The 27,974-nt window shown below is 42.2% G+C and overlaps 1 protein-coding gene across 1 annotated transcript; it reads left to right on the top strand.

The window, feature by feature from the left end:
- Positions 1 to 346: 346 nt before the first annotated feature.
- Positions 347 to 9,071, top strand: TMEM200C (transmembrane protein 200C). Its single transcript, XM_032711889.1, has 2 exons — positions 347 to 472; positions 2,598 to 9,071. The coding sequence occupies exon 2, from the start codon at positions 2,640 to 2,642 to the stop codon at positions 4,287 to 4,289; it is 1,650 nt and encodes a 549-aa protein (XP_032567780.1). The 5' UTR covers positions 347 to 472; positions 2,598 to 2,639; the 3' UTR covers positions 4,290 to 9,071.
- Positions 9,072 to 27,974: the final 18,903 nt, after the last annotated feature.

Genomic DNA, 27,974 nt, shown 5'->3' with positions numbered 1-27,974 from the left:
GCGGGCGGGGCCGCCGGGGCGTGGCGGCGGCGGCGGCCGCAGGTGCGCAGGTGGCGGGGGTGGCGGGCACGGCCGCCCTGCCGCAATTTCCCTGTGTCACGGCTCCCGTCGCTTGGCAACGGTGCCGGGTCCGGCCGGCAGCCGCGGAGCCGCGCACCGCCCGCAGCGGCGGCACCGGCACGGGCGGCGGCGGCGGCGGCGGCTCCGCCGGGAGGGCGGGCACGCTGCCGCGGGGGGCGGCCCCGCGGCGGGGAGGATGCGGCACGGCGAGGGGGCTGCGCTCCCGCCGAGCTCTCTGAGGCGGCCGGCCGCGGCGGGGCCGAGGGAGCGCCCGGCGCTCGGCCCAGCCCCGCCGCCCGCCCGCCCGGGGCCGTGAGCGGCGGCGGGGCGGGGATGCCCGCTCGGGCAGGAAAGTTTCTTCCCCGCGGCGGCTCGTCCGCTTCCCGCGCGGACTTCTCCCCGGCCCTCCCCGGTAAGTGACCGCGGCCACCCGGGTCCTCCGTCCGCCGCCGACCCCCGACCGACGCCGCCGGGGAGGCAGCCCGGCGGGGCTCGGCGCCCTGCCGCGACGGCGGGAGCTGCGGGGCCGGACGGGCCGGAGCCGGCGGCGGCCAGCGAGCCCCGGGGGCTGGTGCCGGCGCTCGCGGCAGCAGGAGCCCGGCGAGCCCTGTGTCTGAACCCCCGGGGGGAAGGGAGTTAGCTCGGGTCCTGTTAGTACTGTCAAAGCTGTATTTGGGCTTTGCCGGGCAAGGTCGTGGTGGTGCTTGCGGGCTCTTGCCAGGAGCCAGCAACGGCGGTGGGATGGGAGTGGATGAGGGGGGGTCGCGGTCCGTTCGTGCGGGATGTGTCTCCAGCCCTCGCGGGTCCCGGCTGGATGTTTTCATGGCGCTGCGGCCGCTTGGCCGTGCCCTCCTTCTCCCGCCGAATGCTGCTCTCGCCATCGCCGAAACTAAGTGCCAGGCGATGCCGGACTGGGAGCGTTCCTCGGAGCTGATGACCATCTGTTATCGCCGTGGAGAGGAGACGGGCAGCTGGCTAGTGGGGAGCAGAAAATGAGATCAAGGAATCGTCAATTAAAAGAAAGCATGCCCCGATAATTACACTTTTGCATAAACAAAATGCTTTCTCTTTTTTTCTTTTCTTTTTCTCTTTTTTTTTTTTGATAAACAGTTCAGCGATAGGAAAGAGAAATCTGCTCTTTGTTTTGAGCGTGCAGCACCTCGGAGAGTAATTTAACAACGTCCTTGCTGACAACACCCATGTTTTTTCTGGGGAAAATACAAACAGAGTAAATGGTACACAATATTACTGCATACGTGGTAAATCTGGCATTTGAACAGAAAAGAGATGAGATTTAAAGACTGAACAGGGGAAGAGGAGCAAGGTTTTAAGGTTTATTTTTTTTTTAGGTGCTTACTTAATCGCCTTTCAGTGCAATTAATTGAACTTTGTGAGTCGTATTGAGTGCTGTCATCTTTTGCCTCTCAAAACAAAAATAATAGGACACTCAGAAAGAGAAAGGAGGGAGAGGATCCTGCTCCTCGGTAGCATGAAGAAATAGGTTCCAAAAAGAATTGCAATGGTGCAGGAATTGCTCCTACATGCTGTCGTTTATAGCTCAGATCACTGGAACAGAGAGATGACTTCTGATGTTCCAGTAAGACAAAAACTGCAAATGCTCAATTTTTAGTCCCCCACAAGTTTCCCTGCAAGCACTCCTTATGGTTTCCCTGGGTGACTTGCAAGGGTTCACTCCTCCTTTTAATAATATTTGACCTGGCATCTCTTACCTGCCAGCCACCATCTCTCCTTTCTGAGGGCGGGAGGGGGTGAGGGATGAATTCATCGGCATTACATAACAGTTACCTGGAGCATTGCACATGTTCCCAAACTAAGGATGCCTCTGGACCACAGGCAGGAGATGAATTTCTGTAATATTACAGATCAAGTGCAAATGGCTAGGAAAAAACTTTCACAGGGCACCACTTTCCGGTGAACACGTTTCCCTTGTGCATTTTACAGTAATTCCTTACCCACTCGTTTAAGCAAGACAAGTAATATGTTTAACCCTCCCTCCAGTTATGTGTAAGTAGCATAATGAAACAAATGGTATCTATAGATCAAGTATACTGCCTTCCTGCTTTTATTTCCCCCATCCCACTCAAACCTGCATGACATCACTAACTACAGTCAGTGTGCAGTGTAACCCCAGAGCATATTAGGGAGTGGGGCTTGACATCCTCTGAGCTCTGGTGCTTTGCAAACTCCCTCTGAGACCAGAGAGATAATGTTTTTTTTTTGTTTACGCTAGCTGATACCACTATCTCTATCATTTACCTGGAGTCTAAAGAAATTAATTATCTGTTTGGCAAGAGCAGAGTGGGGCACGTGGCTGCTTTGATGCTGTCGATCTACCTGTCTCTTTGTCACTCACAGGAGCTGTATGGGCAAGGGAGATCTACCTGTTGATGTCAACTCCTGTCCCATTTTTTCAGGGTTTTAATTAGCAGGATTTTGAAGGAGAAAGAGTAAATAGAGTCATCTCTTGTGCTGTGGGTCTGTCCTTGGTCCTCATCCTCTTCTCCCTTTCATTGCAGGAGCTGGAGTGGCCATAGGGGGCAGTGCACTGGTAGCCAGCCATGATCGCCACTGGAGGCCTCCTGAGGATCTCGGCTAGGAAACAGGACCCCTTGCGACCCCAAAGCCAAGTCCCCAAACGCAAACGCAAGGCTAAAAAGAAGCGCAAGAATGACGTGGTTGTGGTGAAAGGCAAGCTCAAGCTGTGCTCCCTCTCAGGGCTCATTGCCCTCTGTGGCATCCTGGTACTGCTGGTGGGCATCGCCTTGGCTGTGGTGGGCTACTGGCCAAAGCCCAGCCAGGTGTACAGAGAAGGCAGTGTCAGTGCGGGCAGGCACCTAGCACCGCAAGGTGTCACTCCCAAGAACCACTCCCAGAGCCAGGAAGGGGCGCAAGCAGGGATCCATCCAGAGTCACCCCCCAGAGCCAATACCTCCACCACTACTACCACCATTGGGTCTTTGCAGTCCCCTCCGACTTCCTCGTCCCCGCAGGCCTCAGTGGGTTTCCTTTTCCGTCTTTTCTCAAGCTACTTGCATTCAGACAAGCTGAAGGTGCTGGGCCCTCTCATCATGGGCATTGGCATCTTCCTCTTCATCTGTGCCAATGCGGTGTTGCACGAGAACCGCGACAAGAAGACCAAGATCATCAACCTGCGTGACCTCTACTCCACCGTCATCGATGCCCACAGCCTGCGGGCCAAGGACGGAGGCACCCCGCCCTCGGCCCCTCTCAACGGCTTTGTCAACTACGTGCAGTCCCGGGGCCTGGAGCTAAAGCCTGGTGGTGAAGGCCTGGGTGCTGCAGCCATGCTGGCCAAGAGTTCCTGGCCACCGGGACTGGGTGTCTCCCTTTCCCCGCCAGATCTGGCATCCTCACCACGACGTTCCTCCTTCTGCCCCCCACCACAACCACCCAGCCTGGCTGAGGCCGTGTACAGCATCTGCCGGGAGCGTGCTGCCCTTGCTGGCCACACTGTCACCAACCCTCCCTGCAGCCCACCAGAGAGCTGCGACCAGTGCAGCACAGCCAGCTCCATCATTGGCTCCTCACTGAGCGCTTTTGCCCTCCTGCCCCTGGGGTCGGGCAGCAGAGTGGGAGACTGGCGGAGACCACCTGGTGAACGGGGAGCCCAGGAGATCCCTCGGGGAGAGTTTGAACTGAGCCTAACCAACCTCAGCAGCAGCCACATCGAGGGAGGCTGTGGGACAAAGAGGCACAAGCTGGTTCTCAGGCGGCAGAGCATCAGCTGCTTGCCTGATGCCAGGCGTCCCCTTTTCCCTGAGCCACCTTGGTCACCAGCTGACAGTGGGGTCCTGGACTCCAGCCTCTTGGTAAAGGCATCTTCTAGCTACTCCAAATCTCTGGATCTGGGGGGATCACCCCCCTCAGCCCCTTCTGCCATCACCAGGACGGACTCTCAGAGCTCCCAGTCTGAGCCTTCCAGCAGCAATAAGGGCTACAGCCACCTGGAGGAGGCTGGCACCTCCTTGGAGTCAGTTGCCAACACCACAGCCAGTAAAATTCAGGATTATGAGGAGGAACCGTTTGAGAAGACGGACCCCCTCAAGGCTACCAGCAGAGAGCAAACAGGAGAGCAATCTCAGCAAACTCAAAGACAGTACACAAATAAGGAGAAACTCTTTATGATTTCTAGGTCACATGCTGCATTAGGGCTGGAGGATGGGGAGCTGGAGAGTACTGGCATCTAAATAAAACAGAGAAGGCACAAGGACACCTTGCATTCCTCCACACCTTTACCCCTTCTTCATCTCCTTGTGGACTTAGGAAACCAATCAATATCCAAAGAGCTGCACTATGTTACCCTTGAAAATTGAATTCCATAAATCCTGTAGATGACTTCAGGAAGAAAAAAGAAAATCCTTTCTGTCTAATCGTGATTGTATGTTTCATGCAAGCCAAATTGTATTAAATATCCACAGTCCAGGAAGTTCTTTGGATCAGATTAATACAATTTCAGGCGGTATAGCTGTGCACTTTACTGTTTTGATTTCCAAGTGCCCCTTCTTCTCCTCTGATTTCTTTCTTGCTGATTTGCCACTAGCTGCTTGAACACTGCAGGCACCTTTTTAAGCTCAAAAGCAACGTGGTCTTCAAAAAGCAAGCTGAGCTCTATCTTTGTTTTGGTTCAATCACTAAAAAGTTTGCAAGGCCTTAAGGATGATGTACCTTGACAAAGAATGAGTTTGTTTAAGTTCTGGAAGAAAATAACGGTTTAGAAGAGACTGGAGCAGAACAGAGCTCTAGTGATTTAGTTAAAACCATTACATTCCTGAATCCAAAATGCATACTACTACATGATACTTTATTAAAGTATTATTACACATGTATTGACTAATAGCATTAAAAGATTTTTTTTAATAAAACATTTACAAACAAAACTTCCATAAAAAATAAGTCCTTTATTTTGGTAAGTAATTACAGGTATCAGAAACTGTTTAGTTTTATACTGTGAAAGAGTATAGAGATGCTATGAGGCCAAAGGTTTGCTTATACTTTTAAGTAGGTAATTACTAATGTAGATGTAATTTCAAAATAAATACTGGTTCAGTCTCTGAGAAACCACACTGTAATTCAGTCAGCAGATTCTGTCTTCATTTCTGACAGTGCTCTGTGACAGACAGCTGAAGAAATGTGAGATTTTGACAGGCTAAGGAAAAAAAAATTTTTAAAGGTTTGATCTTCTATTCAGATTAGGGCTTTTGTGAGTAACAGATTAATCTTGAACTACAGCATCTTCTTTCTCAGTTTTTCACTTCCCTTATAACTGTTGCATCAAGTGTTTCTGCCGTTACAATTCCTATTCGTGAATGCATGTGCATAAGAATAATTTTGAAGCATAATGATAGCCCTGTCAGTCTCTTAGCAGTTGACCATATTGAAGTCAACAGAGGTTTTTCACTGAGTTTAGCATGGTGAGAATTTCTTCCTGCATGAGAAAAGCATCAGGTTTCCTGAAGAATGCCTTGTCTGTAGGCAGATTTTTGGTAAATTGATGAGCTGTTTCATTTTCATAGCTACAGCACAGCAGGCACTCGTATTTTGCCTAAACAGCTTTATGTGCTCAGAAGATTTTGTCAATACTTCAGATTTTAAATATGAATGTGGCATTTCTCCTCTATGGGAAGAGAAATCCACATTGAACAAACACAATGTGTAAACAGACAGAAGTCTTTCTGTTGCAATTAAATTTTTTCTTGTGGTTTCATGTTTTAAAATACTTAGTTGCATATTTACTTACATTACAGTACATTGTGACAGATAATACAACTGTCACTAAACACAATTGCTTTTAGTAATCCTGCAGAATTCTGTAATAAATAGGGCTAATTTAAAAGACAAGAAGAAAAAAAAAAAGAAAAATAATAACTTGTCATGTCAGAGTCTTGAAACTGGAGAAGCAGAAAGTGCTTGTGCTTGTTCTCTTGAGCAAGAGAGACATCCAGGTGGCAATATCTTTCCTCCTGTCAGTGGCAACCAGTGCACTGACAATATGAACATCACTGTGGCATTTTTTGCTATCAAACTGCTGGCACACAGCTGGCAAAAATCTGTTGTAAAACTGCCTGGGTTGGCATGGGCTGGATTAGGCACTACAGGAAGTGGGTGTCTCAGCTGGCGCTGGCATTTGCATGGGGCTTTCCTTTCAGTTCTCCATGGGCATGTGTTTCTGCTCCTTCTCCTCTGACTTCCAGAAAGATGTATGAGATGTATCTGAGCAGCGTTTTCTGGTGCTGATGGAGATGCTGGTTGTCGACAGAACTGTAGACATCCTGTTTGTTATTTTCCACACTAAAACTGTCCATGCAGGTACAAGGGAAGAGGTGAGCTGTGTGTTACTCACTGGGGCATGGAGTCCTTGAGAAGATGTGACAAGGATTTGTTTTATTCTGAGAGGGGGTAAAATATGCTTTTTAAAATATTCTTTGTAAATATTTCTTCAGTCATCTGAATCTACAGTGTGCTTTGAAAAGAAAAAAAAAAGGCAACTTTAAAAAACCTTTGGTTACTCCTTAGATTGATTTGAAACAAAGCAGGCCAGTAATTATTCTGGTGATTAATTTACTGCAAAGCTTTCTGAATGGCAAAATTATAACAGAGTTCAGCTTTAATAAGTAAAATTATAGCTTGTTCCTGTGTTGCCAGAAAAGATGTGAAACACGAACTTTCATCAGTCGAGATGTATTTTTAATAACAGCAGCTTGAAGTGATTTGTAACATACAGATTAATAAGCAGAGAAAGCTACCTCTCTGTCTTTGTAAGTCATTATTTTTGAAAATTTATTAATTAAAACTATTTGTTGAGCAGTTTATGCAGATATGTAATTGTAGTCAGAAACTTATGTTTAAAATTTAAGGCAGGCAAGTTAGTCTAACACTCCAGTGTTGGAAAACGACTGAGAGATTCAACCCCTGTGCACCAGTCATGACTGCTGTTAGTACCATTAGCCTTGGAGAGAAACATAGCAGCCAGTAAGGAGCTGAGCCTTTCCTGGTGATGCCCACAGGTGATGTGGGTGCTGGGATTTGTGCTTTGACTGATTATTGAGTCTCTGAGCTGGCCCTGACTGCTTCTCCAGACTGTCAGGCTGCCTCTTGGCCATCGTTTTTACTTTCTGTCACATGCTTATGCATTTTCATCCAATCCAGTCTCTTTTAACCTTCCATCTCCAGCGTCCTGCCACCTAGTGCTTCCTCTGCAGTCCTTGTCAAGAGAAGAGAAGCTGCCTCTACATACCAGTATCCACCTGCCTGCATGTTGCAGAAAGAGATGGGCTGTCATACATGTTTATTAAGAAGAAATGTATTCTTTTAAATTAATTAATTTTAAAAAGTGTATTTATGTTTATGAAGAAGGAATCATTAGTCCCTGCATTTAAGAAGTGATATCCCTGAAGGTATTTTGAGCTGGAATACCAGCCATAAATTTTTGCTATGGAAAAATTAGATTTTGGTTTAGAAAAGTGTGGTTTGGTTCGGTTCGCTTTTTCAGCATAGAAGTGCTATGATATTTATATAAAATTTCCAGAGGAAAGTTAATTTCTGCCTGAATCTTCAGAATACTCCCATCACTAGATAGAAGGCTGCATCTGTTCAGTATGAGTATGCTGTTTGGACCAGTCTGAGGACAGGCAAATGCCCTAATTGTGCTTCAGTCATGCTGCTGTTTGTTACAAAATCCTCAGGACTCTGGAGAAGCTGCTGACGTGATTGTACTGTAACCCAGTTCTGGCTCAGTTTTCACTGGCTAGCAAAGTATTTAAAATCCTTGCATTAACCTGGCTTGCTTGGCTGGACTGATTTACCAGACTCCCCAACTGTTGACATATCAGCTGATCTACAAAGGACCAGATTTGTTACCCTCTATTGTTTAGATACATTTTTAACAGCTTTTTCAAGGACTGATGATGTCCAACAGTGAGCAACAGTGCATGTACAAACATTGAATTGGGTAACTGTTAACATAGTTTTACGTCTGCAGTCTGAATTACAGATTTTATGGATTGTTATAGATTTTCATAACAACCAAAACAGTTTACACAGAAGTAGCAATATGACTTCAATTAAACAACATTTTTTATTAAAAGTAATGGAGGTGGCAGAATGATAAATCTTATTTGATTTCAGTAGGAGGAATAACCTTTGATAATGTTTAACAGTTTTTCTTTCTACACAAAACCCACACAAAACACAAGTGCTCAGTGGTAGCTGACTAGTAAATCTTAATAGTCAATAAAAGTATAGATTTTGGGGGGCATTTTTTTTTCTTCTAGAGAACAAAAAAAAAAAAAAAGGTTTCTCTATCACCTCTCCAAGACTGTCAGTAGCAATAACACAATGCTTTAGCCAGGTCACTTTAATTACTGTTTTTCAGTTTGGGCCTAGAAACAGTGAACAAGGTGCACAGCATGTGCAGGCACAGTCTGAGAGGATAAATACAGTATCACAGCCACAGGAAAAAAGTCTTCTATGGAGGAGTATTCTGTTATTATTTCATTTTAGAAGCCAGACTTTACATTTACGGCTTCCAAAAGCTCCAAAACAGAAAAGTCTAAGTAAGCACACTAGAATTTATGTTCTGCCATTTAGCTTTCACTGTAAACGTGGAGACTCTGGAGGAGTCTCCAAAGAGGGAGACCCTGGAGATCCAACAGAGCAGTGCACAATCAGGTGAAATGGCATTGAAGTTTGGATGGGGGAGCTAGGCTACTAAAAAGGATCTGACTGGATCACAGGATAATTCAGGAACTAGAGGAGCATGGCTTGTGTTTATCCGCTGGCTAGTCTTTTATCTATGTTTTAATTAGACAGACACAGTCAAGCCACAGTACTACTTTTAAAGGGTTTTTTTAATCTATTGTTATTCTTTTAAAATTACATTGCAATGAGAAGAAAGCTTGTTTGTTGAAAGTACGAAAAGAGATTCAAACCAAAGAAACGTCAAAAATCACTATTAAAAACTCAGTCTCTGAGTTTTCCTTCATTGTCCTCTGTACCAAGACGTTTCAGTCTGAGATTTTTGACTATTACTTTTTCTTTTTAACTTTCTGCTTTCTCCCCATGACAAGTTCGGTTCTAGTGAGCACACATAGCTGATACTCTCAGACTGGAAGGTAGAAATGGGGAGAAATTGTTGGGCTTTAGAGAAGCACCTTGTTCCACGCTAAGCTTCACAGTTAAAGTAAAAAATGGCAAGTAAAAGGTGAATATTCAGCATCCAAGTGATTAATACATTATTTTCATAAAGTTTTAAATGAACTCCAACTTTGAAGAAAACATAATCCACGAGATCAGAGTATAGTTATTGTCAAACAAGGGAAGAACCATCACAGCATTTATTGAAATATCTAAATATACTGAAACGAATCATGGTTTGTTTTGTTGGGGTTTTATTTTGTTTTCTGTGATCTGCAAGAGATAAGACATTGCAATATTCACCATTGCATAAGATAAGATGATGTAACACGATCACACAACCTTGGATTACATTTTGTTCATCACTCATAAGATTTGGCATGATCCTCCCTGACCTGTCTGGGAGCAGGCTGAGACCATGCCATACAGTTCCCATTTTGTTGCCAAAAGCTTAATCAGCCATTTCTAAAGGAGCAGGACTTAAGAACATGACCATCAGTTCTGGCAAGAGTTGGAGCTGCTAAAGACTGCAGAGGTGGCTTGGTACAGCTTGCAGTGCAGCTCCCTTCACACCTTGGAGCAGCACAGAAACCTGTGGCAGGGTCTCACAAAAAACTTCCTGCAAAGGCACCTAAGAGTCACCAGAGCCAGCTCCGTAAGGATAAACCCCCAATGAGCTAATACGATACTACTGCAACACCATAAACTAGCCTTCCTCCCTCATTCCTGGAGTGTACTTTAGGTCTCTCTGAGGGTTGTAGCATGTTTTTGCTTCACTGACTTTATAGTAAAAACTCATTTTGAAGAAATGCAGTTTGGTTTCAGAGTCTAATAGAAATATTTAAAATACTTGTGGAGTCCCTATTAAATTAGCATCAAATGACCTCACAGTCCCTAATGTACTTCTCTCTAACATGCCTGAGTACAGAGCATGACTGTCTTTCTCTGTAAAAACAAGGCACAGAGATACAGCCACAAAGTGTGCAAAGACCAGATTTTTTTTTTTTTTTTTAAAGGGAGAAGGGTATAGGCAATCAGTATGCAGTGATGATAGCATCTGGTATCATGCTTCTAAGTGGTGTTTCCGAACCACATGACGAGCCTGCTGTGGAACATAGCCTTGAACGCTTGTCCTCCGACACGAGATCCTTCAGGTTTAAGAACCTCTTTCTACACCTGAGGTACTGAAGTGCTAATCTATTTCACTGTTTTTCAGACTCATCAAACACAATATTTCATGAAATAACTTAACAAGACCTCCCTGCAAAATATTTAAGGACACAAGTGATACTAGACAGCTGATGACATTCTGTTTCAAATGAGGAACTTAAAATGAGAACAGGTAAAGTCTGACACTGCTTATTACTTTACTGTGGTAACACAGCATAAGGTGATGATAGTAGCAGCTCTTTGGGTTTCAAAAACTTAAAACTATCTTCTGGCACTGCTAATGTGATTAACACTACAGGCTGCCTTGAGGCTTAAAAATGCAAACAGAACAGTTCTTGCCCTTGTTTTTGTCTTTGCAATGTGTACAGTGTCTAGAGCAGCAGAACTGAAGAAAGAACGGGTGCTGAGGCTGCATCTTTCACCATCTCTCACCACAAGCAAGCTGTGGAAGGAAGTTATTTCTTTTAGACAATTAAACTAGAGTTGGTGCCTCTCACCCAAATGAAGGAATTGCACTCTTTAGAGTACTGTTTGGGTCTAACATGCAAAGGAAAGGCAAGAAGGCCTTCCTAGCAAAGTTCTGGCACACAGAAGGGAAACCTAAATAGAAGCTGTAGCATAGTTCTGGGATGAGCAAGCTCCTGGTGCTGCATCAGTGTTATGTCTTGGTAGCCATTCAGCTAGTTCTAGCTGGAAAAAGAGGAAAAGGTCAAATGATGAGCTATGGAAGGTCAACAGCTTTTAGCCATCGCCAGTTCGTAGCCAGCTGCCAGCATAGTGTCTGATAAGCCCCAGGAGTTACCCAAAGGGCAAAAGAAGCCAACAGGAGTGCAGGTTGCATCATCACCGATGTCACCAAGAAGGCACTAATGAAGATAGCAAGCAAAGCAACAAGTCACTGAGTTTCTGTTGCACTTGTCCTTGCAGTTTTGGGTTGTCCAATGTGGATAAAAGGAGGAACCACAAAATGTTGCAGTTGTACCAGCACTGGTCAGTAGCTCTTCCACCTATAGCTGGCTTTGGCTTCACTCATCACAGCCACTGTAAGAGGTCTCTGCATTTCACGGTCAAGTTGGTCCAGTCCTCTACCCAAATAAACATTTTATGCTGCCTAATGATTGAACAACAGGTTGAATTCTCATATAGGCAACAGATTTCTCAACAGCAATGTTTTCTGGTAAACTATATTATGTACGTTCAACCCCATGGCAGAAACTAAGTACCACACAAAATGTTCAGTCGAATGTCTTGTTTTAGTTTACAGCTGTAAACGAATCTCACTGGCAATTTAGGCAGATATACTCAGGGAACTCTGCTGCCCTAAAAATAATAGAACTATGTGTTTCAGCAAACCTTATAAAGACAGTGAACACAAGTGTTTTGTTTGATCCTAGCCTAGAGTAATCGTGAGAGACAAGAAACAGATTCGTACCAACAACAGATACTTTACTTAGAATTGTCATTTTAAAATTCAGTTTCTTGTTAGACGTGAAATTTCTACCACATCAGTGTTCAGACATTCAAATACTTTAGTGGATTCAAGATCTCCAAATGTTAGGAAATGAAGGCATAAATTATTAGAATGATTTTAAAATGAGTTGTGGATTCTTCTGAGCAGTTGCAATACTCAGAAGGTGCAGGGAAAAAAAAGACTACCTGCTAAGTATCTTTAGATGTTCCTAAAACTTTTCTTCTTTGGCACAAAAACGGAATACACATAGCAATATGGGAGATGGAGAAGATTTTGTCAACAGGAGCTTCAAGTGGCCTTGGTGAGTAGTTTATCCACTTCAAGCACATGCTGGTAAGTGTTCCATACTATGGTGCTGGATTGCCTCATCTTTTTTCTTTCCTTCTTACCACATGAGATGATAGATTATTTGCATCACTCATAGTAAATGGAAACAATATGCAGAATGCAGCTTTCTCTTGAAAAATCTGTGTTTGATCAACATAGGGAGTGTAGTTTCCATGACTCTGAAATAGCAATTAATGCACTGGTTTTACCATCGTAAAATATAGAAGCATTAGCAAGTCTCATTCTATCAAGGAGAGTCCTGAGAATTGCTCTATTTCTCCTCTGTAAAGGGCTACAACTTAATCAGCTTCTGTTTAATTGAATAATTCTGTTACAGCGGAAACAATTGTTACATGTGCTTGAATCTGCATGCTGCAGCAACACGACATAAATAAATCATCACAGTTATGCACATCAAAAAGACATTATTTCTACATAGCCCAAAGAACAGAGCCAAATGCTAAAAACTGAAATTCTGCTGCAACACATGGAGTAACATATGTATTCAGAGTAGAACAGGTGTCATAGATGGAGATGGCAACGAGGAAGTGGCTGATCTCATCGCAGCAGTGATTTAAAGGCATAGGCATGGTAATCACAGATGTTTGAAATGGGAGGTTAGATTGAACCTGCTACAAGTTGTCAAAAAAAAAAAAAAAGAAGAAAACCCAAGTAGTAACTGAAGGCAACACCAAGGAGCCCACCTGCAGCCCCAAAGCCCACTAGTATGACATCATAAGTCAGGCACAAGGGAAAGGGCCCAGCTTAAGGCAGGAGTGTTTCCCACAGCAGGAGATCCTTAGTGCTAAGTTGCTACTATCAGGCCCCACCACTGTGGCTGCTGCATCCTTGTGTTCCACGTGGATGTTGCCCCCCCAGAGACTGGTGGAGTATTTCCTGAAACTGCAGGCTGCAACACAGAGACTGTCCCTTATTAAGTGAGGAATAGGGACATGGTAGCAGCAGCAGCCTCAGCATGACTCAGCTCACCCTGCAGAGGAGCCCAATACCCTCAGAAACAGGAGCATGGAAGTACAATTTCACAGAACAGTTTGAGTTAAAGGGTTAAATGGTTTGAGTTTAAGGAAGGGACTTTCAGGGTCCTTTCATGAAACCTTTCATGGTTTCATTCCCCTGCCACGGGCAGGGTCACCTTCCACTAGACTATGTTGCCCTGGGCCTCATCCATCATGGCATTGGACATTTCCAGGGATGGGGATTGACAACTTCTCTGGGCAACCTGTTGCAGTGTTACACCACCTCACAGTAAAGAATTTCTTCCTAATAGCTAATCTAAACCTGCTCTCTTTCAGTTTAAAGCCTTTCCCCCTTGTCTTATCACTACATGCTCTTGTAAAACATCTCCCCCTGCCTCCACACTCTCCTTATTCTCCACACCCATTACACACATCAGTACTGGCTGATATGTTTACATTTGCTCCAAGGTTGGAGCCAGCCTGAACAGGAGAGCCCCTGACACCAAATCCCGCAATTTGCTGCTGCTTCCCTGCGTCATCTGAGTAAAATGAAGACTACAGGGAGAACCTGTGCCCCTTCTGTCTGATCTTACACCTTCCTGTGTGGATGCTGCTTAAGTGCTGCTCTGCAAGGCCCTGACATATGCTTGCCAGTACATTTGCTGCAATCCCATTTTGTGCTGACCCCACTTTCCAGTTGCAGTAAGTCAGTGGTACACTTGCTCAGTTATTCTGAGTAGGATTACAGCAGCTCAGGGACTCTGTGATGGCTCAGTTCCCCCACTGTAACAGGGACTCTGCAAATCAGAGCAAAATGGCCTTACAAGCAGCAGACTAACAGGGTGCTGAAGCCAGCTAGCCCAGAGCCTTTACCAGCTCAAAGGGGTGATGTTGGACATCCTGCCCTGCAGCAACAGGCTGATCAAAAGTTTCTAGCTAGGAAATGCAGTCAGAAAAATCAAAGGAAGAGGTAGAAGCGTAGGATCCCATGCCAAACTGGATAATTGGATTGGAGGAAGAATAAGAGTAGCATAGAAAATGAACAGCAGTGGGAAAAGCATTGCCAAAAGAAGGTCTAGTAATGAGACAATGAATCAACTTTGCAGATTCCTCAAAGGTGTGCTCCTGACACTGGGAGATGTACTTTAATTTTTGAGAGGCAGATTTAACAGTTGCTCCAGGTTATGAAGGAGTTAGGGAGACCTGATTTTAAGTACCACCACTAGCACCTGGTTTCAATGCACAAAAGTATTGGTCAGTTCTCCCTTTCTACTCTTTAAAACCAGAATGGTGTCACTGCAAATCCTGCAGCCACCAAGATGGATGGCAGCACAGGAGTGGGGATGGTGAATAAGGCAAGTCAAGAGATAAGATGTGCAGATATATCAAGGAATAGATACTTGACTCTTACCCTCAGCAAATACCAAGACATGGAGAGGGAAGTGAAAAAATAAAACACATACTGCCATGAGGGTGTCCATCCCTTAGGAGATGAACATTTTTTTGTCAAAGCTTAAGATTCCGGAATTGTGCATTTAAAGTTTTTCTGGTGCCAGCAAAAGCTCGAATGCCATGAAACACATCTCAAAAATATAAAGTTAAGCCAAGCTCAGGATGTGATTGAGTTTTGATTGATAATCTTTCCAAAACTAGAAAATAAATAAATGTATTTGTTTATAACTCAAATCTACTTTGTATAGTGTTTTGTAACAGTACCTAAAGGCTTTCAATTATTCAGGCAGAAATTATACTGCTGCAATATCAGTTTATTTCAATTATATTTAATTTGTTTCAAAATAACTTGATTATTTGTAGAAATAATCATTTCCAGGTAGTTTATGTGTGAAATTAGTAGATAAGGTCATTTCAATATCAGACTCAGAAGCTGTTTAGGGGGGTTTAATGAAGTCAGTCAAGAGTGAAAACGTCTTTTTCACAAATATAAAGCTGAGAGAAGAAAACCTTGTTGCCAGCAGAGCTGCAGAGTCTCCTGAAGCCACCTCATGCTCCCTGTTTTCTGGCAAAGGTCCCTGCTCAGACTACATTTCCCACAGATCACCAAACTCAAGGGGATAGCACCCCCTGGGATAAGACTCAAGAATCAAGTCCATAGATTTTATACAGATAAAAGAATTTATTACTCTGTGAAGTAGCACACTCAGATCAAGATACTGTAGTTGGAGGCAAAGCATTAAAAAAGTCTGATTGTGCAAAAGAATATCTACATTTCTCAATCAAATTTATTTCATTAAACAGAATTCCCAGCCATTTTCAATAACAGCCTTAAACACACAGAAATTGGGGGTTTGATTTGGTCTCAATAGCATCAGGTAAGACCTTGGTGCTGCCTCAGCTGGAGTCTGAGCAGGATTTAACCTCAAATCAATTTAATTCTGAAAAATACTTATGAGCCACAGAGCATCCTAATTTAGCCCTCTAACTAAACAGAATTTATTGCAAAAAACCCCCACAAATCCTCAACAGGTCTTTGACTCTTGTGAGGTGTTTAAGAAGAGACTGGACATGACACTCAGTGCCATGGTCTAGTTGAAAAGGTGGTGTTCGGTCACAGGTTGGGCTTGATCTCAGAGGTCTTTTCCAGCCTAATTGATTCTGTAGTTCTGTGACTCCAGTTCACTACTCACAAGCAGAGTTAGCAATTTCTTTGGCTCAGAAAGAGACAAGTCAAACTTCCCATAAACTTTACAAGTTAGAAACTCAGTATAATCACCTTTCCCTGACACATTTACTTGATAAATGTGTCACTATTTAGTACTTATTCAACACAACTTTTTGCTTATTCAACTGTATAAAAGCTGAACCAGGCACCTACCAGCAGATAATAAATGCTGGATTTTCAAATAAACTACTATCACATACAGATGCTCATTTCTCTTTACATTAAGAAACTGAAGGTTCAAAGGCTAGCAAACAGACAGGCAGCAATTTGCTGGGTTTTTTCTTCATTTTGAAAACAAAATTACAGAAGTGGTATGTCTGGTTTAAAGTAAGATTTGTTGTCTGACCTCTCATTCAAACACTGACATCTCACACCTTGCAACTCGAATAAAAATAATTTTAAATAACATTTCTGAAAGCAGTTGTCAATCTTTTCAGTTGATCTTAAAAAGCAGTTTCCTAATTTTAAGATTAAAAGTCAATCTACATAATGGAAAAGAAAAAGCTCTGGTTGGACATTCAATACATAAATTCTTTTTCTTTTAATAAAATAATTAATTTCTCTCTCATGTGCTTGAAAAGTATGCTCTGATTTAACATAGAGGCTTTTTAGACTCTCTTTATGATACTTGTTTCATGTTTCTGTTGCACAGGTCAGTAACCAAAATCCATGGTCAGAAGCCAGCTTCAGAGGTGTTAAGCCTACACAGTGCCTGGATTTAAGCCCATCTAGGAGTCCCTTTTGAGAAGGAAACTGTACAATACAGTTACCTTGCTTAGGATTCATGGGCCTCCATATGTGTCCTGGTTCTAATTCTGAACAGCCACTTCCACAAAGAGAATATTTACCAACATTTGAAGACATGTTTTTTTTTCAACAGGAATACTTGTCAAACTTGTCCTTGATTCCTGCATCTGCTCTTAGTTTCAATACAATATTGTCTGATCCACCCCACCAGCACTCCAGAGTGCCATAAGCAGGCCTCTCTCCTGGTAAAGCAATTGCAGCCCTTCTGATGGGGGTCACAGTGACAATACGAGAGTGTGGGCCTGTGCATAAATCTGCTTCAAGTTTTTTTGGCAAGTAGAGGATTTTGGATTTTTTTTCTTTTTTTGACAAGTGTTTCAGACTGAGGGATTATTCCCATCTACCTGCATGTAGACACTGTAGGACTTCTGCCTTGCTAATACACCATACTATAGAAGCTGTGGCCAATGACACACAGAAGTACGCAGAATACACTCATGGAAATAGAATGTTTTGAGAAGATCAAACTGGTATTCACCTCTAAAATTTTCCACTCCTAACTGAAGGATCAAGGATTTAATACACCCAAAGCAGGATGATTGTAGGGCTCCAACATGAAGCTACCAGCTTTCTGATGGCTCTGCTATGCCAACAGAAGAGGCTGGCATCTTCCTGACATGAAGCATAGGTAAAGAAGAGGATGTCTCTGCTTTCTTCTGTGTATGTACAAAACTACAGGAATGGGAAGGCAGCTGGGCTAACCACTATGATCTTTATTTACTTTAACCTCAGATATAAAGCTGTTGCTCAGTTGCATTTAACCTGCAAAATATATAATGTACAGGAAAAAAAAAACCAACCCTGGCCCATCTGCTCTTTAGTGCCTAATAGCAACCAGTTACAGTATTCAGGATGAGGTATTTACAGAACACTTCTTCCTCTGGCTTTTGCATCCTGTTTATTAGAATAGCTAGTTTAACAAATATCCAATTACAACCAGCCACAACATAGGGAGATGCTCTTGTCAAAGCCTCCTCTCAACTTACTTGGAAAATATTCATCATTGCACTGCAATTCATCATTTAGTACTTTCCCAAAGAGAAAAAGTCACACTTAGTGGGTAATATTTATTGCAAGTTCTCTCCAATTCCAGTGTTGTACCATCGCTTCAGTAACTGCAGTTCCATTCAGCTAAACTCAATTAGAAAAAATTAGGAAATTGTATTTATCTTCTACATAAACTCTTAGTGCTTATAAAGAAAATTACTAAAAGGGAAAAAATAGACAAGGTAGGGACCATAAAGAGAAAAAAAAAATCATAGAAAGAGAACAGTAAATGCAGGGATCATACAGAGTGAATCAAACTCCCTTCTGGACCTAAATTTCACAGTGTAATTTCCCTCCAGTAGTCATAAAGAAAGACAATTAATCTGCTTCAGCACTATAAAGACATATTCATTTCAGCAATTGTCTCCCACCTGCCTTACATCATAAGTGTCTAATAATGAAATATATTTCAATTAATTTAAATAAAAAATACCAGGGAACAAAAACATGGATCCCCTTGGCTGAAGCAGAGCACCAACAAAATCTAGGACTTACATAAGACTTATTTTATAATCTCCATCACAAAGCTGAAAACATACTGTTATATGATTTGAACAGCATTATAGAAGCTTATTTTGACCTGTCATTAGAAGCTAGAAAGGTGAACTTGGTATATATATGGTTTTAAGTGCTATTCTAAATTGTCAAGATTAATCACAATGATATAACTTAAGTATTTATTCTAACTTAATGTACCAAAACAAGTAAACTATATTCCAAAGATAAGTGAAATTAATTACTCTAATATCATAACAATAACCCCAAATCAGAGTAAACTTAATTGGAACCTGTACACATTAAAACCCCAAATGTTTCTGAGCTCAGGTTTACCACACATTTGCTACACTCCAGTGCCATCTGTCTATAAAGAGATAATTAACATTTTCTGTAAGAAGAAATATAGCATGTTGTAAAGTGTGTGTTTGGTCCTAGGCTATTGAATCCACTTCAGTTCCTATGACGAATGACACTGCTACTCCTTTTCTGAATTTAAAAATAAAAATCATTGAGAAACACTCTTTCCTCAATGTATATTTAAAGTAAATTTTCCTGAAAAAAAAAACCAAAACAAACAAACAAAAAACCCACAACAAAACAACAACAAAAAACATCCAGAATGCACTAATGCAGAAATGCTTTATGAGGTCTCACTTTTAACTACTCCCCCAAATTAACCTTGTAGTCTTTCTCTAACACTGAGCAATGTCGCTGCATTTTGAAGACCCCAGAGAAGCTGGGAATAGCTACACTGGAATTTGCATTTAGAAGACCATTTGGGGACAGCCTTTTGAAACTTCACAGCCTTCAGTGCAGGGACACAAAAATAAATGCTCTGCCAAGCTCTGCAGCACAAGGGATCTGACACAGACCCCAGGGGGAGTACAAAGAAGGTTCATTAAATGCAAGACCTTCTCTTTCCTCCTATACAGTGACTGGTTCACACACACACCCCCCCCCCCCCGTGAAAAAGGTACAAATACCATGCTCTGGTTTTTTCCAAGTCCGGCAATAAGTTTTAGAACAGCCTGATGTTAACTTAACAGAGTACCGTTCTGCTTACATGTGTATTCTCACACAGCTTGTAGGGAAGCAAAACGCTGTATGCTTGATGTTACTACTGTTTTTGTGTATGTGGAGGGAGAGCTACTTTTGATCAACTATTTTTTTTTTTTATCTGCACACATTTTTAATAGGGAAAAAAAAAAAGGAGCTTTTGAGATACTAAACATTCCTTTTCCATGTGCAATTAGAGCAGAAAAGGGAAGAAAGACGTTTTCCAAGTGCCCGGCTGGCTCCCTTCTGCCCTCTCTGAGGATGCCCGAGGCTGCTGCGAGAGCGGGACCGGGAGTCGGCTAGTCCCTTCCCACCGCAGCTGGCTCTCCAGCGGTGCCATCTACTGGTGTTGTTGCAGCGAGGCTCCGCCACGAACATCACCCCCGTGCGAGGAGGGAAGCGGGGCCGGGGGGCCACAGCTCGGCTTGGGCCTCAGTCAAAGGGCAAAGCCAGGAAGCCTCAGCCCCAGCCAAAACTTCAGTTTAGAAAAAAAGCTCTTTGTCCTTTGTGTCCTCCTCAAAGCATTTTACAAAACCAAAACATTAGATAAAAGAAGAGGAAGAAAAATCCATAAAGAGAAGTATTCAGTGTTATACATTATTTCCTTCCAAAAATACTCTTCCCATAAGTCTGGCAAAATAATTTTCTCTTTAAGTAGCTACTAAGTCAAAGGAAAGCATGTACTTGACAAAGGTGTGTTAACAACTAAAATCATCTACCAGTTACAGACATGCAGTGAAGGATGGTTGTTTTAATCATGGTTTAGAGTCACAAGTCAGAACACTGTAGGGATTAAGCAAGAGAAAGGTGTCTTTAGGCAGTACTCAGAGAGGAGACGGCAGGCAAAGGAAGGAGCAAAACTGAAGCTGCAGGCTCAGGGCAAGTGGTGAAGCAGCACAGATAGAAATTCAGCCAGGGTAGCAGTGTGCATTTAGGCACCAGAGGTGTCTGGCAGCAACTTTCAGATCAATGCATGACTACTGAAGGATTAGATCCTGTAAAACCAGGGCTCACTTGCCTTTATAGTACATATGCTCACATACACTAGCAGTGTAGGTTTAGAGCTAGGCATTTCACCATTACAATATTCGGTGATGTTTCCCTCAGATTTTGCTCTATTTTGTTCTGTCAGTCTTCTAAAAAGGCTGTTTTCTGCCAAAAATTCATTCACCATGCCCATCCCCCTAACCTCAGCCCCACTGTGGTTGCCTACCTTCTCCACCATCACCAAGCATGGGTTCATTTCACCAAGGACTGCAACAGCTTTATCCCGAACTTGTTGGCTGATCAGGTGCATATTCCATTGCTTCAGTTTTATGCAAGCTACCATCTGCTATCTTTGCTTTTTCTTGTTCCATTTCCATGCTTTTCAACACATCTGAATTTGCTGGCAATAGACCAAGTACCGACTTTGAGCAGATCTCTCCAGCTGTAAGAAAAGTTCCATCTGTAGCTTCAGGCTCTCCCTTTGCCTCATTGATTTCTTTTTCTTTAATTGCAATTGAGGCCTCAGCAATATTTTCAGATGGTTTATCATCAGCTACTACTGTTGAGGCAAGCTTACAGCTTGTAGCAGTTGCTCCTATTTCAGCCTTTGCTACACTGTTTGGAAGGTCTTCACTGGTTGTTTCTCCCACATCTTCTATCAATAGTTCTTGTTCTTTACTCTCTTCTGTACTACTGGAGGTCACATTAATTGAACATTCACAATAGTAGTAACCAGATTTCTGCTTCTTCTTATGCATGGCACAGAGATCAATTCGACTGAAGAACTCTGTGCCAAAGTAACTGTCTTCATATTCTTTATACAGATCCAAACAAATTTTTCTGAAGCCCTGAATATTGAAAGAGTAGTGAGACATATGTATATTATATGTACACAAATACACATGCGCTGTAGAAAAGTGTGTCAAGTATTATCTTAACAAAACTTAGTAAAGAAAATACCACCCCTGCACCCCACTGCTGATTAGGATAGCAATATCAACTCCATGTGTAGTATTAAATTAATACTGAGAAAAATGAATCATTCAAGTTATAGGAAATTTGGCTTCTGTTGAATCCTTCACCTATCCCACCCTACACAAGAAAAAAAAAAAACAAAACAAAGATACAAAACCAATTTAACCCACTGTTATTTAAATGCATGCACCTAATTTTAGATATTTCAAGCAATTTCATAGTCACCACATCCACATCCCATTCTCCTGAATTGCCTTTAGCTTTTCCTAGAGTTTACTTTGCTCTTTTTCATCCCACTGATATCTTTACAGACTGAAAAATTTAACCTTCTACTTGGTGTACACATTCCACAACAGCAATTAGTGTGCTAGAGACAGGTTAGAAATAGAGCTCATGCACCTTCTTCCTTGTGAGCAAAGTAGTATTCAAAAGAAATTTACTCAGCAACTTACTGTGAAAGCAAGTTCACATCAAGCCAGAAAAGAAAGAGAAAACTGCAGCAGCTCTTAGCTACCAACCACTGTCAATATCCCAATGGCCAATTGTTAGAACAGTAATGACATATAAATCAAAGTGTATTCTCCTATGGGTGTGTTTTGAGATGTGATTTTCAGACTAAGGAAAGTAACTTCTATTGCCATAATCAAAGCATGCGTTCAGAAATCATTGTAGTGTATGTCTGTCAGGACTAAAAACCAACAGTCCCTCATCACAGTAATTACTTTGCAGTTCTTCCCCTCAGCAAGTTTGGGCACAGCAGCACTAGTTCCCTTGTACAAGTGTCACCAGGGATGGGCAAGCATCCAGCAATTTTGTGGTTCCTGTAGCTTTAATTCAGACAGCAACAGGCCGCCAGTTTACATAAGGAGCTCCCACAAAGCATTTAGTCTGTGGCAAACCACATGCACCAGGGGCACACATAGAGATGAAGTGAAGGACAGACGAATCATTAAGCAACAGGGAACAGTCTCCACCTTCTCTTAACCTAATGAGAGCTAACAAGGCTCCAAGGAGTTCCTGGCAGCACATTACCTCAAAGAGGTCTCAATCAGTTTGTTCAGCCCTACTCCTAAAAGCAGAAAAAACAACAACAGCAACAACAACAACAAAAAAGTCTCTTTACAAGCTTTCTTCCTCATAATGACAGCATTTTTAGCAGATGAATATGTATGGTTCACAGTATGGGGATTGCGGGAGGGTAGCCAGAACAGCCAGTGTCACCTGGACAGAAACAGACATAAATAGCTTCACAGTCAAACACATCAAACCATTAGGCACTGCTGCCCCAGGTGACTAAAACACTTGAAAATTTAATTAAACAAACAGCACACCTTTTTCTGTGCCCCAGAGATACCCATGTGTCAATCAGAGCCAGGCTGTTCAGGAGCCAGGAGCTGTGTGTCACCTTAATGCCACCAGATTCAAGTTCTGCTGAAATGCAGAGATACAGTACACATGGGCTGTTTTCTGGGTAATTCGGGACAATAATGGAAACTTGAGTAAGGTCATGTCATTAAAGATAACTTATCAAGTAGCCAGAAGAGGACAGGATTAGGACTGCCCTTCCATTAAAAATCTCCAAGTATTTTAATACAAGTGTGTGACTCTGCAGGATTGCTGCTCTCTGACCACTCAGGGTAGAACACAGCTATTTGCAGACCTGCACCAAGTGAATCTACTTGAAGCAGCACAAAAGAGAAGGAACAAATATTTTCAACTTTAGCAGAACAGCACTTGATCCACAGCTTTGCTCTGGCATAGGTGAGCAAAGGTAGTGCCCAGCACTAGAAGCTAACAGCCCACACTGGAGAAGGCTCTTACTACAGATACTGAAGTGGATTCTCTTAAGAGGTGAACTGTTCCCTTTTGGCTCATTAGAAAGAGAGGTCAAAAAACCTGAAGAGCCCATATTTTATATTTGTGCTAGGGGCACGCTACACATTTTGAACCTGATCTTCAAACAGCACATAGTACTCCTTTGGTAGCTATTCAAGATAAAAACCACACAAACCAAGCTCTCTCCAGCCTCTTGGGATATTTAGACACACATCTAAAGTCAAAGGTGCACAATTTCCCAAGATGAAAGTTAGCAGTGGTAGCAGTTGTTTTAAAGAGAACTGACTCCTCCTTCCACATGAATGAGAACAAGGTCTGCAGCTACACCGTCAGTATCATCACATACCTGTCTCAATAATGAAGTATTTTTGAGATGTAAATTACAAGTTGTTTTAGTAATTCTCTCAAGGTTCATATAAAAAGCACTTAAGTTGGATGAAATACTTGATCAACACCCTTACAAGGAAAGAGTTATTTATGGTACAAAAAAAATAATTACAGCCAGTAGATGGCATCATAATAACTAAAGTGATATTTTGTCTTATTCATACTTTGGCATCTTCTAGTGTTTAGGAAGGCTGATTTCTCTCCTGCAGCATTTAGGAATAGGATACTATAGAAGTAGTCAGTTTTCCTCCTTTTTATCCCTATTATATTTTGATTTTGAAAGAAGTAAGTTGACAGTGTCAACTTTCTATCAACACATGTGCCATATCTCAGAATACATACACACTAATCTTCCAGTTTGATCTTTGAAGTTATATCCTATGTCTAGGGTTGAGCCTTACTACCCTCAAGGAGATTTCTACATGGACATACGGAGTCCACATGCCCCTAATAACTAACTTAACATAACAGCCTCACTCCAGTTTCACAGCCCTGGTGCACTGAATAGTATTTTAGGAGCAAAGGTTTTAAGGTGAAAACAAATTTGGACAAAATGGGTAATGTTTAGTAGACAAGGGAAGAGCAGTGAATATCATCTACCTGAATTTCAGGAGGGTTTTTGACTCTGTTTCCTGGGAGATCTTCATAGAGAAGGCTGATGGGTTATTGGCTGGCTGAACAGTGAGGTGGATTAAAACTGAATAGCCAGGTCCACGTGGTAGTGATTGGTGGGCATGAAGTCTAATTGGAGGCTGGTAACTAGAGGTGTATCCAAGGGGGCAATACTATGTCCCGTACTGTTTAGCATCTTCATTAATGGTCTAGATATTGGGGCAGAACACACTCTGAGCAGCTTTACTGATAACAAAACTGGGAGGAGTGGCTGATTCACCAGAGATCATGCTGCCATCCAGAGATATCTCAACAGGCTGGAGAAACAGATTGACAAGAACCTCATGGAGTTGAATAAGTAGCACTAAGTTCAGCCATTAGGGAGGAACAAACCAAGGCACCAGCAGAGGCTGAGGGCTGACTGTGAAGCAGTTTAGCAGAAAAAGACCCGGAGGTCCTGGTGGACCAGGTTGACCATGAGCCAGAAGCATGAGCAAAGGCAGCCAGTGGTATCCTGGGCTGCATTAAGAAGAGTGTTGCCAGTAGAGTGGGGGAAAAGATACTTCCCCTCTGCTCAGCACTGGTGAGGCCACACCAGGAGTACTGCATCCACTTCTGGACTCACCACTCAATCGACACTCCAACATTCAAAGATCTTTACACCTGCATATTTATATATAAATATATACGTGTGCAAGGAGATGGCATACGTGAGTAACGCTGTGGAGGAATAAGCTATATTCAGTGCTAGAGGAGAGCGTGCAAGAAATTTTATTAAAAAACTTGATAGCAAAAAGTGCGAAAATACTCCAGACAACGCCAACAGTAATTCCTACATGCCTACTGTATAGTTTCGTTTACATTAGACATTGCCAATCCTGTGCTCATGAAGATCCCTAAGGGCAGTATAAAAGAAAAGACTTTCAGCAGAGAACTATCAGTCCTATGCAACTTTGATTGTATCATGTATAAAAAAGGCAAATATCAAGTCAACATAAAAGTACTTGAAGTGGACAAATATAAGGTCATTTTCTTCAGCTATTATAGCATTCTTTTGTTTCTTTCTGCATGCTCCTCTAGTGTTTCAGGTTTGTAATATATTGACCTCATAAATATAAGTACTATTCCTGGAACAAGCATGACAGTTTACACTGGGAAATGAGCAATCTAATCAAAGTTGTTTTTTACTTTAATTGTTTGTGATAAATCCTATACAATGCTGCAGTAAATGTTAGAAAAGCACATCACACATTTCCAGCATAAATCAAGGCATGAGTCTGACTTCCAACAGGACATAAATCTTGTGTGAAGATAAATATTACTCAGAAGCCATCCTGCCCTATAGAAACAGCTTGATGTGGGTTTTGTGCAAATTTGACTAGCCATAGCAGAAGGAAAGCACTTTGTACTCTACAAAAGAGCCATACACAATATGAGCAAGCGACCTCATTTCTCCCAGTTGGATATGAACAAATACAATTTTGTAGACCAGTTGACCAGTATAACCTTTGTTAAATAATGCAAGTTATATAGTTCTCTGGTTACAATGATTATTGCCTAAGTACAGGAGTCCCAAGAACATCATTAGAAGGAAAATAATCACTATAACAGATCCCAGAAATAGTATTTTTCAACCCAGTTACTTACCCTTCTTCTCAACCTTGATGCTTTGGAGAGTTTCAGGAAAGTAAGATGTGGTTTGAAGTCCTTATTCCCCAAAATGTAGAGATTCATTTCAGTAAAGCATTCTTGCACGGCTTCTATTAAAAAGATAAGAAATGAATAACATTTAGGAGGTATGGAAAAAAAATACTTACAGGGAGGTTAGACAAAAAGCCACTATGCCCTTCTTGAGCAAGACACAGTTAAAAAGTACAGCAGGTAACCAGTTATACTATCACAGGCGACAGACAAAGAAAAAATACACAAAACCAAAGCTGTGCATGACATACAGACTTATGTTGCAAACCTGATACTAGATCCAAACTTCTATGTTTGCAACACAACTCCTTCCAAATTCGTAGATCTTCTATCACAATGCTGAGTTCAGGAAAGCATATGCACATGACAGCCCTGCCAGCAACAAGACGCAACCACCAGTGGACACAGCTGGGGCCTGTGATAGAACAGATTCTACCCAATTATTGCAAAGAGCAATGTGAGAAGCAGAGTGCTTCCAGCAAAAGAGTGGCTAGATTCCCAAAACTACTACAACTCCACAGCACTTACAGCAATTTAGAAGGGAACATCACACAAACATAATACTCCTTCCCCAGATAATGCGATAAAAAATGTTTATGATGGTATTGGCTTAAAAACTTCAGTCACGTAATTATAAAACAGTAAAGTATTATTCTGCATGAATAAAACAGAAGTATCTGAGTAACTCCAGGATTTATATTCAAGGCCTTTCAATTAAGGATTGTAATGACAACTCAAGCCAAGTTGAACTAGCCCTGGTTTTCACAAACTTGGAATTGGGGGATGCAGAGTCAAGAATAGCAAGGCAAAGCTTGCATGAGGGAGACCTCTGCAAGTCTGGCAAATGTAGAAGGTGATGTCTTGTTCAACAGTTGTGCTTAAGCAGTAAGAAATAATTCCAAAGTTACACTGAAAGCCTTGTCTAAGGCTGGAGTACCCTCCAACAATTTTTATTGTTGCCAAAATTCTTTATTCCTTGGTTGTACATAAAGGGGATAAAACAGTGGAGGAAGAAAAAAAAAATTCAACATTTTAAAATGGAAACCTGTGACATTTGTGGCTCTTCTTGCCAGACTCCCCACCTTGACACCTATCTTTTTTACTCTTAATTTCTTAGGCAATAAGAGAGAAACAGGTTTATTGTTGAAATTGTGTAAAAAATAGCATATTGCATATGTGACAAGTGCCTTGTTTGAAATCACCCTACTCACATTTTATTTTCCCACCTATCAGGAAGTTTAGCTACTTGTATGTTTACAAGTTTGTCATAAGCATTTATATCAAGGTCAAGTCTCTGTCTTAGAGTCTAGCTAATTAATGCTTTGAAATGTTTCTTCTCAGAGTATTCTTAAAGGAACAGCAGCTGGGACCGTATGGTCACTTTGCCAAGGCAACTGCTTCATATATTTTCCATCTGGAAAACACAAAACCCAGGATCCAGTTGTCTGACCAAGCATCTAATATCCTTTTAGATGCCCTACAGGATGCCTACTTGATCTCCAGCTGCTGCTGCATAAGGGTATAGTCTGGCTGTAGGTCCAGTGTGAATGCTGCAGACACTTCAGGGCATCTAAAAGTGATCCTATATGATCATGGTTAGATATCAAACAACCCCTAAAGTGCCTCTGGTACTTCATCAAATAGAGCACACTAACTTGAATAATTTCTGCATATCATTAAGTCTTGTACCCATGTCAGTAGGTCAAAGCACAGCAAATCCCAGGAAATAAAACATAGTAGCAAAGTGTCTAGGTTCCTTCTAGAAAAAAAAAAAAAAAAGAAAAGCCCTTCCACACACATCACCCAGGCATATAACATCTTCTAGTTGCATAAAAAGAAGCAAGCTAGAGCTTAACCTAACAAAGAAAACCTGAAAGTAGCATTTCCTCTTGCTTACCACCCAGCATCGATCCCACCAAACACCAGGAAAAGCTTATCACTGGAAGGTGAAGGTCTTACTGTCACGAGCAGATTTTCCTCAGAAAGGCTGATGATGGAAGAAAGGTCAAGGCTAGCAATAATCTTCAAGAAGTCAGTTTAGGAACAAGTTTCATAGATGGTGTCCAGCCCATGCCAGGATGGCACTCAATTTTCTAGACACCATCTCCTCTGGTTCATTTGATAAATATCATAAGAAAATTCCAAGACATCTTAAGCAGTATCTCTTCAAAGCAGATGAGGTCACTAGCAGCTAGAAAAACACACTAGT

This window comes from Chiroxiphia lanceolata, chromosome 1 (assembly GCF_009829145.1).
Source record: "Chiroxiphia lanceolata isolate bChiLan1 chromosome 1, bChiLan1.pri, whole genome shotgun sequence".
NCBI lineage: Eukaryota > Metazoa > Chordata > Aves > Passeriformes > Pipridae > Chiroxiphia > Chiroxiphia lanceolata.
The sequence above is the reverse complement of the archived record's forward strand: the minus strand, read 5'-3'. Positions and strand labels throughout refer to the sequence as shown.